Source organism: Elgaria multicarinata, chromosome 1 (genome assembly GCF_023053635.1).
Source record: "Elgaria multicarinata webbii isolate HBS135686 ecotype San Diego chromosome 1, rElgMul1.1.pri, whole genome shotgun sequence".
Lineage (NCBI taxonomy): Eukaryota > Metazoa > Chordata > Lepidosauria > Squamata > Anguidae > Elgaria > Elgaria multicarinata.
In genome coordinates this window covers 178,498,243-178,514,215 of record NC_086171.1, presented here as the reverse complement: position 1 = coordinate 178,514,215, position 15,973 = coordinate 178,498,243, and the positions used below count along the sequence as shown (strand labels likewise).

The following is a 15,973-nucleotide window of genomic DNA, read 5'->3' as shown; positions in this document are numbered from 1 at the left end:
TGTGATAGTTCATTAACACATAATGAATGGAGAGGAAAGGGTAGCCTTCTTGCAGGGGGGAAATAAATAGCCTAGTTGCAAATAGTCTTCGTTGCAAGGGAAAAAATAGCCTAGCTGCAGGGGTCTAGCCAAGAGGAGAGGTCTACGTAGGCTTATTTAATGTGGGACAGAAAATTAGGTAAGAACTTACAGCTCCACCCCAGACAGACCCATGAGTGGGTCTTCCAAGATCTTCTCTAATATGCAGCTGTGCAGGAAAATATACTGTCCCTGGAAGAGAAGGGGCACACCATTAATCTACGCAGAGATCTGACAGCAGCGCAACACACCTTGAAGTAGAAAGGTTTATAGTGTCTAGTTGTAATGTACAACTGGGAGCTTCTGGCCTCTGTCCCACTGACTGGCTCTGGCATTTGAGTAAGTCCAGTCAAACCCAGGCTCGTGGCTGGACACATTACAAAGCATGACTGTGTATGTAGCTCATTGAGCAGGCACAATGAAGGAGGGCCAATTGTCAGATATAATTGCTTAGTCTTGCCCTAATATTGGAAAATACAAGCTGACATTCCTTGAGCTTTCTGCAACCTCCCAGCAGCCCCTATAAAAGAGAGCAGGAAGAGGCTACCTCCAAGATGGCTGACAGCTTATGCTTGGAGCTCCTCAGATGCATCTCTGAAGCTGCCTGCTTTGTTCATTTGCTTCTCCTTTTTTTCCCTTTGTCTAGCCATGTCCCCTCCTGTTCACCACCTTTCTTTAGCCTTTTATCTGGCTACCTGTTCGCCTGCTTCCTCTCTGTCTGCCTGCATTGGGTTTTTCTGATGTTCCTCCTAAATATGGTGATGCAGTTATGGCACCAATGTCTGGGGGTGATTGAACAAAGCGGTAGCTCTAGCCGCCGAAATACACTTCCTGGAAGAGCAAAGCTTTCAGGGGTTCAGAATAAATCAAGCCCCAGCCAGCAGAGCCAATGGTGAGGGATGATGGGAGTTGCAGTCTAATAGCAAGTCCCTGTCCATGGTTAAGACCACTTCAGACTACAAGTGGAAGCTCTAATGCCTCTCATTTACAAAAACCCCCACCTTGTCTCCATAAGGGAACATGGTGAGTCAGGGAGAAGGTTATACTTCAACCTTTCTGTCGGACAGGCTATTTCCTTATGGGTGGGATTTTTTTAACACAGGGGAAGGTTTAGATATGAGATCCAACACCTGCAGGTGGAAATGGTACAGTCCTGGGAACACAGCACCACCTGAATTCATGGCATGGGTAGATGAACACATCAGAGACCGACTTGCTCATAATAATGTAATGTGGGACCAGCAAGCTCACATGGGATTGCCTGCTTCCTTCCGTGAAAAATCTATTTTATCCAGTTCACGGAGAAAAGAACACATAGAAGGGAGTGTGGAATCTTGGGTGAGTTTATGGCTCCTTTGTTACACTGCTCATGCAATTCGGCTGCTCGTGTGAGCAATTTTTGGAAGGGATGCAGTTCAGCCTCCAATTTGCAACCTCTTGGCCTGAGGTTAGCTGGTTTTAGCCTCTGCGTTCCTCTTCCAATGATCTCCCCCAGCAGTCCTAGGCCATCTCATTCCCTCCCTAGCTCCGTTTTTTCTCTCTCTCCATCCTTCTCCTCCTTAACTTCCAGCACCCTCCTTTTTATATCCTGGAGTTATTGACCTGGTTTGCATGTAATGAGAAGCCACTATGGGTGAATTCCCCACTGGCGGTGTTCATCACGGTAGCCATTTTGAATATTCAAACTCTGGGAAGGGCACCGTAACTTGTTGTTATGTGAGAACCCAGTGAGGATGGGGTATTGGGATGGTTGACAAGCCACCCAGAACCTCAACAACCCACCCTCGCTGGGTCCGCATGTACCAACGAGCTATGGTGCTACCCTCACTGTGACTCAAGTATCCAAAATGGCGGCTGCTGCCACAACAAAGAGCCACACGGGGAAATTCACCCATGGTGGCTTCTCATTACGTGTGAATCGGGCCGCCGGTTTCACCTCTGTGCTCTATCCTTTTGGTTGCTACCTACCTCATCTTAGGAACCCCCAAGTCCCTCACTGCTGAGGCTTCCAGTTCCTAGTTTCATGATGAACTTGCTGCACCTGCGGCTTCCAACTCTTATCCGACCCTCCCCATCAGTGGCTACAAATACTCAAAGTAAATGATAAGTGATTAAACAATGATAGGAAAAAGTGATCCTGAGAGCTCCCAGTTTTCTCACCAGAGTCTCAATCATCCGGTGGCGGCTCATTCGCAAACTGTAAATGGTATTGAATATGTCCATTACTTTCTCATGCTTCAGCTGCTGCAGGAGCCAATCGAGGGCAATGAAGGTGCCTGAGCGGCCCACACCTGCGCTGCAATAAGAATAAAACCAGGGATTTTCACAGACTGCTGCCAGCTCAAGTTTGATGGCTTCATTCCTTCTCAACCTCCCACTCCCAACTCTACTAACTCCACCCTTACTAAACCCCACAAACAAGGGATTTGAACAAGGGGAGGTTCCCATTTCTGCAGATGAGAAAAGGCCAACATGGTCCCCTTGGCTCAGGCCTTGTCACCATAGCAACCAAAGTTAGGAATCTTCACCCAAAGCCTGCCATATTGACGCCCTTTCATCCGACAGATTTCACATTATGAAGGTGGCCTGGGCTAAATGGAAATTTTAAATGCTTCAATTGAACTCCATACCAATATATAATGGCTAAGATAACGAGAGCGTCGTTAATTTCCAGGTGAAAGCGTTAGCATGAAACAAAAGCGCAGCCACTGCAGAAAGTTTGATCTGGCAAGGTCTAAAATGCTATGATCTGCCCAAATGTTAAGATCTCTACTGGCTGGTAAGATACAAAAGAAGGCAAGGTTCCTTGTGACAGATTTGTCCTTGTCTAGGGTTATTTTGATATAGAATGTTTGTATTTAGCTTGATTATAAATCAGCAGGTAACATAGCTTTTGCCATATTTCAGGACAAAATGTCACAATAGTTAAGTTTACAAAATTTGTGATATTAACACAGACCTTTAGCAGTTATGTAAAAGAGGAAATTTCAGCAGGTGTAATTTGCTGAAATTCTGTCCTATATGCAACTATCAAAAGTGCTAGAGCCCTGTCCTCTTGTGAACCTGGTTTTCCAGGTGCCCTGTCTTCTGAGTTTAGGTGAGCAGGAATGGGGGAAAGGGCCTTTTCAGTGGTGGCACCCTGTCTGCAAAATGCTCTCTCTAGTGAGGCTTACTTGGTGCCAATTTTTTTTATCATTATGGTGCCAGGTGAAGACATTTTTATTTCTGCAGCAATTTACGCTTTTATATATGGCTATAGCCCAGAATAATCAGCCTAACCAGCTGACCCTCTCACAACTAAAATATTTTCTCTGTTAAGAGCTTTACAGCCCTCCTAGGACTATGCCATTTAAAAAATGCAGGCACGGGTTGCTTATTTGAAAGCTCCCCAAGGTCAAACCTCTGTGCATGTGGAGCATGACAGAGAAAAAGCAAGGTTAGATTCTGCAGAAACAGCTGGGAAAGCTCTCAAAGCTGCCATGCCTGACCTGCATTTTGAAGCTGTATTGTTCCAGGAAGACCATATCACATGTCTCTTCTGAATGTTTGAACTGTCTCTGAGCTGACCACAACAAAGTTTTACCACTTCAATGAATTTATTTCAGTGCCTCCTTGGTCCCTTTTTGCCTTCACAGATTATGACAGAGAGAAGTCAGTTATTTCTTACCTGGAGTGTACCAGTGTAGGCCCAGGTTCGTTTGCACTCTGCATATGTGCTCGCACCAGCTCTATGAAGGCCATCATGGAAGCTGTGGACTCAGGAATGCCATGATTAGACCACGCTGTGTAGTGCAGGTGGATCACTCTTCGTTCCATATCTAGCCCTTCCTGTGAGAGAAGAGGGCCGCATTACATCAGACGTCAGAGGTGGGAACTGCTTGCATGACCTCACTATAGACAAAGTCGCAACCTTGACATTGTAGAAGATACAGAGTCTGCCATGGAACCGTGTGAGAGATGCTTCTGCAGATCTAAGGCACTGCGATTAAGAAAGCTGGTCCAGGAACAGCTCCTGTTAGCCAGGAATCAGTTCCTGGACCAGGCTGATCATTAGAACCCCTGGATCAGCACAGCTCTGCAGTTTACATCATATTTGCAATTTTGATGAGACAAAATGACTGCAAGCTGTGATGGGGGCACTTGTACTTGCCGATATGCTACTTACGTGGTAGAGCTTGAATTCTCGTGTGGTCCACTCCTCTGCAAAATTCTGAGCAAGCAAATGGATGCTGATTTGCCCAGAAGAGACAGGAGAGGTGTCTGAGGGCCAGTAGTATTCACACAAAACCTAGGAGGACAGGCAGATTGCAATGAACATTTTCAAAGAAGTGGGAAAGTGACACAGAGGGTTCCAGCACACGTAATTTACCCCCCTGGTTTGTCTCCGCATATCTTTTTTTTTTTTGCTCTTTCACTTGTTTGCTCTTCCACACCACCCCTTCTCTTAATCCCTCCAGGTCATTGGTTGCTCCTTCCCCTCCTTTAACAAGACAGGTCCTGTCAGATGTATTTCAACTAGACCGCCTTTCTGCCCGGCAAAAATGGAACAAACCTTTAGTCTGGCTCTTTGAGGGCATTGAGGGAGTACAATCCTGTCTCTGCAAAGATTTGGGCATTGTACGATTTTAAAAAATGCTTTTGAGCCTGGGGTGCAAGCTTTGGGTTTTATATTGAGGCTTGGAGCCAGCTGCTGGGAGAGATAGCTTTTCCCTGCCAGGACCTGATGCAATTCATTCAGGCCAACAGCAAGGCTTCTGTCACAGCACACACCCCCAACAAAGGAAAACACACTTAGGGAAAAGAATCCAGACTCTAGGCATTCTAGGAAAAGACGCTAAAGGCTGGGGAAGAGGCGGGGTATCAACAGGACAGGCCCGGCATCATGCGAGTACTGTGCTGCAAATCCACACACCAGACATGGTGAGAGTGCACTAAATCACTGGTGTGATGGAGCTCAGAGTGGGTCTCAAACAGGTGCCAGTACAAAAGGGACAGGGATTTCCCTGTGTCCACACTAGCACACTTCTCTTGATAATACACTGTATTTTGTTTCCTTATCCCTGGCTGTCCATGTGCAATGTGCTTTGTGCATTCCAACATGCTGAATAGCAAGGGCAGGTAGACTTCAGACTTAGAGGATCTTCTTTCTTCTTTACCTTCTCTTGGTCCTGCTCCCATTGGAGGGGCATCTGGTGTGGATGTGAGAGAAGGCTTCTTGGTGGCGGCTCCCATGTTTTGGAACTCATTGCTGAGAGAGGGAAGGTTGGCCCTCTCTCTGTTATCAATCCACCAAAGGCCATTTTATTTAGGCAGGCCTCTGGCATGTAAGTTTCAATTAGGGTGACCATATGAAAAGGAGGACAGGGCTCCTGTATCTTTAACAGTTGCATAGAAAAGGGAATTTCAGCAGGTGTCATTTGTATATATGAGGAATCTGGGGAAATTGCCTTTTCATTACAACAGTTAAAGCTGCAGGTGCCCTGCCCTCTTTTAAATCTGGTCACTCTAGTATAGCTCCTGCAGTTTTAACTGTGGTGATGAAGAAGGAATTTCGCCAAGGTTCCCCATATATACAAATGACACCTGCTGAAATTCCCTTTTCTATGCAACTGTTAAAGATACAGGAGCCCTGTCTTCCATTTCATATGGTCACCCTACTTCAATCCCACATTTCAATATCCTGGACTATGATCACCAGTCATTATATTGTGGGGTCTATAAAGGATGATATACCACAGTCATTGGACTTTTCTACATGGGGCTTTTAATCCACTGCATCTTACAGTTTTGTTGCAGAATTGAGATCCAAGCACTACATCCTTTCCTGCTTTTCTGCTATATAACCTCTAGGTGGCACTGTGGTATAGCAGAATAGCGCAAATAAACAAGAGGGAATGGTGCCTTCTTTCAATAATCAGATTTTTTTAAAAAAAATCTCTCTAAAAAATCCTTTCCAAAAGTGCTGTCTATGAACAAAACCGTAAACAACCATAAGTAGAGAATGATGAGCATATAACAAATGCCTCATGTAGAAAAGCTCATTAACTTAGTACAACTTCCCCTTAAGAAAGCATCGCTATTCCCATTTGTCAATGGAAATTCTTGGGACCTTTTAATCACATAGCCTTTAATTTGTTTTCTTAATCTTCATAATTTACAAGGATTCATACATTGTTGATTTTTTTTAATCAGCGACCACTGCACCTTTTGAAAAACTAAATAATTCATTCAGGCAGTTGGAATTCTCAATTGTTCTCATAAATGTCTGCTACCAGAGTGGGTGAGGAAAGGCGGAGGGGAGGGGAGGGGAGGGGATTTTGAGTTGAAAAATGTCTGGCAGGAAAAGGGTGAAGCACTTCTTGCTGACCACTGCTTCTTGCACAGGATCACAAGGCTGCTTTATGGTGGATTAAGATGGATGTCTGCTGTGAAAAAATCCACCTCTGTCTAAGCTGCTTGGAGTTCTGCTGAAACTTAAGTGGCAGCTGAAGCTAAACCCTGGCATTGTGGTTAAATGTGAGGTCCTGATAACTCACTACAACTACTAAAAGGTTAACAGGCACCACAATAGGTTCACAGCAAAAGTAGAATCTTAAACCTTATTGGAATGTTTGAATAATGTGCATAGGTGCTGATGTGTCCTATGTCAAAATGACCTGTGCAAAAAGCAAGGTCCTCGTTACACTGATGAAAAGTATCCCACATGTCCATCCAGGACCTCTCACTGCCTGTGTCCCAGGAAGCACTGAGAACCTGCAACCCTTCTTCCCCTAGACCAAACACAAAAAGAGAGATCCATAAGACTTACTCGTCCATTCTCCATACCCACAGTCAGCATCACAATGGTGCAGACATGCTGCTCCCAAACCAATCGCCAAAAGTCATCCAGGGTTTTCTTCAAGGGCCCCTGCGTGGCGATGAACTCTTGTGGGGAACTGTAACCCTGCAGTAATGGAGAGGTGGAGTTAGTAACCACAGAACAGCCTTCTTGGATCTATGTAACCAAGAAAAGCATAAAATATTGATTATGTACAATATAGCTTAGCTTATATCCTTGAAAGTCTTTTGAGCATGATCCAGAAAAGATCAATGCTGACCAAGTCCTATTGAAAGCAACAGACAGGGTCTTCATCATAACTAACTTTTGTTGGGTTGTGCTTATGGTCTTGTGCAGTACAATGTAGATGTAAACAGCTAAACCCCCGTGCCCTTTAAAATGTTTAGTTGAGAAGTTCATATATTTCTTGTATGCTACATAATATGTATGCAGCCCCCACCCCTGCTCAGCAAAACCTCATGCAATTGGTTGACAGATGCAAATGTTTTAATTGATTACCAAATCAGGGGTGTGCAACTTGTGGCTAATCAAATGTTTTGGTCTACAGCTTCCATCAGTCCTAGCCAGCATTGCCAATGGTGAGAGATGAAACATGTGGACCACCATAAGTTGCTCACACCTGATAGGGGCTGCAATTTATCACATTCCAAGTCTTCCCTCTGTTGGAACATAGTCTTAGAGAATTAACTCCCCAACCCTCAAAAGTACTATTGCATATTCTTTACCACACCCTTTAAAATATTTTTAAGCAGTCGATTTTAAGCCTTTTTAATTATCAAGGAGAAATATGGCTAAAAGGTGCAAAATCTATCATTCTTCCACATCCTATATGCTATAACAACATTCTGCAAAGGAGCAAATACTAGGGAAATAACAGGCGGACTTTTCTAAAAACTCTTGAGAAGTTCTGGATTAGTGTACTCTGTAAGTTCCTCCAGAGTGGAGCAGAGGCCTGCTGGCTTCCCTTGGTGAGTTCACGTTCCCCAGTCAGCCAAATGCCGTAGGCACAATACTATATGTTCAAGGTACATGGGGATGCTCTTGCATCAGTGCCTAGAATTGCAGTGTCATTAACCTGGAAAAAACCTGAACAATAGATAGGGCAACCTATGACAGACCCCTCCATGCATCAAACCCACACCCATGCTATTAGGATAGAGAGATTAACCTACATCATGCCTGCTACAGAGTGCCACAAACAGAGTGCAGAAGTGAAGAAGATCTTCCTTAGCAGAAGTCCCTGCACCATTCAGGCTCAAACAAGTGAACAAAATAAATCTCGACTTACAGGGTAAGGCAACCCCTCTCTGCCTTCATCCATGCCTGGAGCCTCACTGACCTGGTCCGGATGTCACAATGACCTAGAGCTGTTGTTTTTCACACCCTGGGTTGTTGTGAACAAGCAAGCATGCTGGTTCCTGCCACCCATTTGCTCCCACTACAAGTGGGAGAGCAAAACTCCTGCTTGCAGGGAGGCCCCATCCCAGGGCTGTTAAGCATGACGTGCAAACCAAAATTCTGGGTTGTTGGGGGAGAGACAACCCAGAGTTGTAACCCATGGTGAAATAGAAAGACCACTGCAGGCGTCGTTATTAGTATTGTAAAGAGTTTGTCCCTTAGCCTTCCACTCCTCCCCATCTAACTTCTCCACTTCAGATGTGGTGAGCAATAATTTGGCCTTGCCTGCTACAGCCTTAGAAGTACTATACATAAGAATGTAAGACCCAGGTTCATCCAATCCAGTATTTTGATTTCAACAGTGGTCAGCCAGCCACACACTTTGAGCCAACACAGCCTGTAAGAGAGACACATCCGCACTTGTGATATTTCCAGTCTTAAACGTTAATGCGCAAATTAAGCACAGTGTTCTTACATAGGCAAGCAAACGTGACTGCTGCTGTGCAAAAGACACACATGTACTATGTACACATAGACAAGCTTGTGCATGCAAACATGAGTGTTGCATGCAGACATGTAAACACATGGTTTTTTTAGCCATTACCTGGATAGATCACCAGAGAGGCATGAGGGTTACATCCAAGCTCTTTAACATGCAGCTGTAAATAGCAGGAGAGAAAGGAAAGAGAAGTAGAACTTTTAGAGCAATGGGGCTGCTCAGGGAGAGCCCTGGCTGCCTTAGATCCCAACATACTTACTCCTCTCCAGGATCAAGCTCTCAAAAGTAACAGTTCTGCATGTTTGAAACAGAAGCTGGCTCTGTAGGGTGCTGATTGGCTGGCCACTGTGATGTCACCATAAAAATCTATTATTTATTTATTGGAACATTTAAAAACTATTTTCTTCTTTGCAGATACCAGGACGGTGTACAAATAGAATTAAAATAGTACCTAAATCAATAAAAACACCAAAAATGCAAAACAACAACAACACCCAACCCTATCACTAGAGCAATTTTGCACTTCTAATGTTTTCTTTCTTAAAATAAATAAATAAAGGAGATGAACGAGCAGATAAATATACCAATGTTAATTTGGTGCTTTTAAAAATAAAGAGGCATGCAGTCTGCCTGAAGCTGGTGGGGGAGGGTCAAGATGGATGGGTTGAACCAGTGTTTGATTTGCTGCTATGTACGTCTGTCATTTCGGTTATGATGCCAGGTTCACCATGCAGGTGAGAGACATCTTGAGCTCTCTTTTAATTGTACCTCTGTCTTTATGCACTGACATAACCAGTGGCGGCTGGTGGCTCCGATGTCAGCAGGACAGCTCCTCTGGAGTTTTGACTAGTTCTGACTGAAACCTGGAGCGGATCCACTGCTCCACTGACATTGGAGCCACCAGCTTCCACGGAACAGAACGCTGCATAATATGGCATGCTGGCAAGGCTGAGGTAGTATGCAGAAACTCACTGGCACAAAGTTGGCATTGATGTAGTCAGAGTGGGGTTCCCCATCCAGCAGGCTCAGCTTCACTCGGGAGTAATCATCTGCAATGGACCAGATTTAGGAATCGTTACAGAAGAAATACACAATACTACACAGCTTGTTTCAGAAAGAGCAGGCAGAGCCTGTGATGCAGTTAGGGCTGGAGGTCCAGCCTCAAGACCCTGGCTCTTACAAGTGTCCCATTTAGCACAGCAACTTTCTTCCACTTGATCTCTTGTCAAATCACTTTAATGGAAATACAATACAAGGATGGGATCCTGTATCACAATAAAGGTTGTACATGCCCCCAGAGGCAGCAATCCTATACCCACTTACCTGGGAGTGAGCCTCAGCTCAGCAAACTGTAAGTAGACATGCATAGGATTGCACTGTAAAGGTGAAAGAGGGGCTGGAGTGAAGCAGGGCAAAGGGCAAAGTATGAGGAATTGCAACAGGAGGTGAACCTCATATGAAGGTGTAGCAAAACAGCTTTCAACTCTGCTACTATAATGCAAAAGGAAACTATTGGAAGCCAGCGGAGTAATTATGGAATTGTAGAATACGGGAAACCCATCAGAGAAGGAAGTTCACCAGAAGACCCCTACCAGGAAGAGAAGACATATTAGCCCTGCATGACTCTGTCCAGATCTTACATGGTAGAACATGTGGGTATCGGTTCTTGGAGGTGTTGGCAGGAAGTTCAGCTTCCATTTTTGGCTGGTCTTTTCCCACTTCCTTCAGCTCCTGTAAGACACAAGGACAGTATCTTTCTCAGCATGATCACTGACTCTCAAGATCCCCTCGGTTGGCTTGAGCTGGGCTCTAATCTTAAAGTGAGATAGATTTGAAACAAACGCATCCGACAGTACTGAAGCTGAGCAAATGTGAAGCTATGGAATGAGATGTGCCAGCAATTCAAGGAGAAGCTGCAGCCAAACTTTTCCATAACTTGTTGTCATGCCTGACTTTGGCCCAGGCCAGTAAATCTCCTACTCAGGTACTCCCACTGAAGGCAAAGCACCATGCACCCATCTCTACGTGGTGCTGGAGGAATGTTCTTAGTCAGGATTCAGCCTGAGCTGGTCTCTATGGGAGTTTAGGGCCACCCAGCAGGGGCTACCGGCCAGTGGCGCCTTGAAACCCTGGTCCAAGGCTCACATTTTGCAGGCTTCAAAAACTCTCTGCCGAAGTTACTTAAACATATTCTTGAGCCAGCCATTCAATCATTCTTCTCTGCACACTGGTTAAAACTGAAAATTGAGGGTATATCGATGGTTAAGAGCTCCATGAAACTCATCCCTCCCTTTCCCTTGTGCATATACAGTACAGTCAACAGCAGCCAGAGAAGGGGCTTGTCTATATGGCTTGTTTAACCTGACCTAAATGCGCATATTCACGTTTCAGGACACATGACGCAGCCGTCCATTTGCTGTAGCTCAGGTTTTTAACGCGATAATGCGCATATTCGCATTTGCGATTTACCGCGACTTTTAGATCATGTCCGAGTTTGCACCGTGTTATGGTTATGTGTCTTTGGGAGAGCTAAATCGCATTTTGACATGTGGGTGGAGCTTTGAGGGTAGGACGTGATTGGCCGATTTTCCACCTATCGGCTGCCTCGTTCCTTCGCGCCGTTTTTAGTTTGAATTCTCTGATTCAGCTGCCTTGTTCCTTCCCCCCCACACTCCCAGTTTGTCTGTTATATGAATCTGCAGAGCTCCACATATAAAATTTATAGCTTCCATCATCTCCACTCCGTAACATCGTACCATCGTATATGTGCATGTGTGCATTTATAACTGCACTATAAAAAAAATTCAGGAAATAAATCACTGTTGCTGCTGCTGTGTGACACTCTTTACCTAGACTTGAATCAACGAAAATTTGGGTTTATATTTAATGATGAGCAATCCCGTTGTCGTATAGACGGGGGCAAGGACTCCTCTGCCTAGGTAAACTGACACCTACCTACACAAAGTAGCAAGAAGAAAGAATCATAGAATCATAGAATAGTGGAGTTGGAAGGGGCCTACAAGGCCATCGAGTCCAACCCCCTGCTCAATGTCCTTCCTACACCTTATGCTAGACTGCAGAATTGTGCAGGTATCAGTTAGTTGGGAATTTGGGGGTTAACATCAGTTATACAATGCAAGATCCAGGCAAGAATCATAGAATCATAGAATAGCAGAGTTGGAAGGGGCCTACAAGGCCATTGAGTCCAACCCCCTGCTCAATGCAGGAATCCACCCTAAAGCATCCCTGACAGATGGTTGTCCAGCTGCCTCTTGAAGGCCTCTAGTGTGGGAGAGCCCACAACCTCCCTAAGTAACTGATTCCATTGTCGTACTGCTCTAACAGTCAGGAAGTTTTTCCTGATGTCCAGCTGGAATCTGGCTTCCTTTAACTTGAGCCCGTTATTCCATGTCCTGTACTCTGGGAGGATAGAGAAGAGATCCTGGCCCTCCTCTGTGTGACAACCTTTTAAGTATCTCAAGAGTGTTATCATGTCTCCCCTCAATCTTCTCTTCTCCAGGCTAAACATGCCCAGTTCTTTCAGTCTCTCTTCATAGGGCTTTGTTTCCAGACCCCTGATCATCCTGGTTGCCCTCCTCTGAACACGCTCCAGCTTGTCTGCGTCCTTCTTAAATTGTGGAGCCCAGAACTGGACGCAATACTCTAGATGAGGCCTAACCAGGGCCGAATAGAGAGGAACCAGTACCTCACGTGATTTGGAAGCTATACTTCTATTAATGCAGCCCAAAATAGCATTTGCCTTTCTTGCAGCCATATCGCACTGTTGGCTCATTTTCAGCTTGTGATCTACAACAATTCCAAGATCCTTCTCGTTTGTAGTATTGCTGAGCCAAGTATCCCCCATCTTGTAACTGTGCATTTGGTTTCTATTTCCCAGATGTAGAACTTGGCATTTATCCCTATTAAATTTCATTCTGTTGTTTTCAGCCCAGCACTCCAGCCTATCAAGATCACTTTGAAGTTTGTTTCTGTCTTCCAGGGTATTAGCTATCCCACCCAATTTGGTGTCATCTGCAAATTTGATAAGCGTTCCCTGCACCTTCTCGTCCAAATCATTAATAAAAATGTTGAAGAGCACTGGGCCCAGGACTGAGCCCTGCGGTACCCCACTTGTTGCCTCTCCCCAGTTTGAGAAGGTTCCATTGATAAGTACTCTTTGAGTCCGATTCTGCAGCCAACTGTGAATCCACCTAATAGTTGTTCCATCTAGCCCACTTTTAGCTAGTTTGTTAATCAGAATATCATGGGGCACTTTGTCAAAAACTTTGCTGAAGTCAAGATATATGACATCCACAGCATTCCCACAGTCCACAAGAGAGGTTACCTGATCAAAAAATGAGATCAAATTAGTCTGACAGGATTTGTTCCTGACAAATCCATGTCGGCTTCTAGTAGGAGAGAGGACATCAGTGACTGTGTGTGGTAAGTGTGGAAAAGAATAGTTTTGCTTGCCTGGTTTGGCTCCAACGGCCATTTCATAGGGAGTAAATCTTAGCTCTCAATACAAAGCACGAAACCGGCATAATTCTGCAGCTTGCAAATAATGACAATGCTATCTATCCATGGCCACATAGCCAGCCTGGTTAGAAAAAGCGAGGGGCAATTACCTCAAAATCCTGAAAGAATCCTTGATTGGAGTTTGCTGCCCGTGTCTCATAATATTGTTTGAAACTTTGTACGGGGATTGGCCGGTGGGTATTTCTGCATGAAATAAAAACACAGCAGGAAGAGCAGTGAAACGGTGCACTTGCTGAGCAGTGATTTTCTTTAGGCAGAGTGAAGATGCGAAGTGGGTGATTTGACGTAGTTACAAGCTAGGTGAAATTTAAGTTACTTCCAGATAAGCACCAAACGCAAACATAAAATATTTATTTGCAATGGAAGCTAAATCAACAGGAGCATCATGAATTGTTATGGGGGCCAAAGGAACGTTTTTTAAAATAATAATAATAATAATAATAATAATAATAATAATAATAATAATAATAATCCCCACACCCCTCACCACACCCCCGATGGGCGCAGTGCTCCTGCGGAGCTGTGCGCTCCGTGTGTGGATCCCGGCTCCTCGTGAGGAACCACGAGGAGTTGGGACAAACCACAGCACCCGGCCACACATTCCGCAGTCTCGGGCTCAGCCTGAGACCACGGAAAAACCGGGCCTAAAGGGGAGGGCAAGATCCTGGGGCAAGGAAGGGATCATCCCTCCCTGATCCCGGGATCCCCTGTGTGTCATGTGAATGTACAGGGACGATCCAGGGATCACCCTGGGATTTTGCTCCATCTAGCTATGGCCTGTATCTAACCAGCACTTTGGGCAAATTTTTTTAGAGCAGAGTAAATGCGGCATTTAATAGTGAAAGTGAATGAAAGCGAGAGTTCTTCTTGTATATTTGCTCTATTTTGCTATACCACAGTGCCACCTAGAGGTTGTGTAGTGGAAAAGCAGGAAAAGCAAAAGTTGCATAGTGCTCAGATCTCAGTTCTGCAACAAACCCTAAAGTAGATACAGCGGATTAAATGCAGATTAACAGCCTTGTGTAGAAGAGCTATAGATCTCTGATTCATTGCTTGAATTTGGAATTTACCATAGCTATGAACTTTGGTATCCAAGTGTTTCTTTTAAAGCAGGGGTGGGAACTTGTGCCCCTCCATATGTTATTGGACTCCAACTGCCATCAACCCTAGGCAGCATGGCAGTGATCAGGGATGATGGTAGTTGTGATCCAACAACATTTAGAGGACCACAAGTTTCCTAGTTCTGTTTTAAGGGTATGGCATGAATCCCCAAAAGACTGGAGAAAAATAGTTTAGTCAAATGTATCTCATTTTCTTGTACTAACACAGAAGTAACTCTCTAGAGCAGGGATGGGCAGTTTGTGCCCCTCCAGAAGTTTTGACACCTTCCATCAGCCCTAGGCAGCATAGCCAATGGCGATGGATCATGGGAGTTGTAGGACAAAATGTCAAGAGTTGATCACCCCTACTCTATAGCAAACTGAAATCCCATGAGATGAGATTTCAAAAGCTGAGAATAAAAGCTGGTGTCAAACGGCCTATGCATCAAGAAGAAATGGAATGGCCAGCCCTTGTTGGTCCTCCCATATCCAAAAGCCTGGCTTGTTGCCTGTGACACATGATGTCTTTGAGTGAGAAGTGAGACATGGGAATAGCTTTACTCACCTCAGACTGTAAGTGGCCATTTCTTGGGGTATATTACCCTTTTCCATTCTGAAAGCAAGACATGCAGAATGTTACTTCTTGGTGATGAGCATTTCCTTTACTGCAGATCTCCCTCCTAAGGCCATGTTAACTCAGCAAATGTGTGTGCGTGTTCCTAATCCTGTATCTGCCAAGATAACATCAATGTGTGTGGTGAGGGACGGGGGGGGGGGGGAGCGACATTTGCAAGAGAAGGTCAGTGGGCGGGAGGGAGGATTGCTTAAAACTTTTCCATGCAACCACCAAGTCTCCTTTGTAAATGCCTCCATGGTTTAAAACAATCAAGGCATTTGCAGGGGTAGGGATCAGTGGGCATGGGGAAGAGCTAAGCACTGTTCTTCTGACTGCCAGTTCTCCTTTGTAAATTCCTCCCATGCTTTAGCATCGTAAGGGAAACATGGCATTAGGAACCCGTCCTCCTAATAGGCTTTCCCTCATAATGTATTGTTTCATCTAAATGACTGAGATGTATAGTGCTAGTCTTAAACTTTAAGAGCACATTAATGGCCTGAAACCAGATTACCTGGATAAAAACGTAAGTGCCCTGCTGGATCAGACCAAGGGTCCATCTAGTCCAGCACTCTGTTCACACAGTGGCCAACCAGATCTACGTTGGGGGTCCATCTCGAGTTCACCCTGTCAAGATCAGGGAGGCTGGCATGCACAAGAGACAGGGCCTTCCCAGTGGTGGCACCAAATTTATGAAACTCCCTTCCAATAAACTTACACCTTGGCGTTTCTACATCGGTATTTTTGGTGGGCCTTGAAAACCTACACAGCTGCCTTTGATTGGTATCACATAGATTAGGTCTCAAGAGTAGCTTCACAAAGTAATTTGCTCACTTGTTCTAATGCGATTACTTTTCAAATCCTTTTTTTGTCCACTTTTTGACTGAGCCCTAAAAAGCGGCTTTAGT

The 15,973-nt window shown here is 44.8% G+C and overlaps 1 protein-coding gene across 2 annotated transcripts in view; it reads right to left on the bottom strand.

The window, feature by feature from the left end:
* The window catches only part of LOC134410717 (receptor-type tyrosine-protein phosphatase V-like), a 70,036-nt gene that overhangs the window by 15,179 nt on the left and 38,884 nt on the right, over positions 1 to 15,973 (bottom strand). For both annotated transcript variants that reach the window (XM_063144187.1, XM_063144194.1), the window contains exons 21-29: positions 15,018 to 15,065; positions 13,442 to 13,535; positions 10,454 to 10,544; positions 9,786 to 9,862; positions 6,887 to 7,021; positions 4,244 to 4,366; positions 3,746 to 3,906; positions 2,239 to 2,374; positions 191 to 270 (exon numbers count right to left, since the gene is read on the bottom strand). In XM_063144187.1, coding sequence (XP_063000257.1) covers positions 191 to 270; positions 2,239 to 2,374; positions 3,746 to 3,906; positions 4,244 to 4,366; positions 6,887 to 7,021; positions 9,786 to 9,862; positions 10,454 to 10,544; positions 13,442 to 13,535; positions 15,018 to 15,065 — 945 coding nt within the window. The remainder of the gene's footprint in view (positions 1 to 190; positions 271 to 2,238; positions 2,375 to 3,745; positions 3,907 to 4,243; positions 4,367 to 6,886; positions 7,022 to 9,785; positions 9,863 to 10,453; positions 10,545 to 13,441; positions 13,536 to 15,017; positions 15,066 to 15,973) is intronic.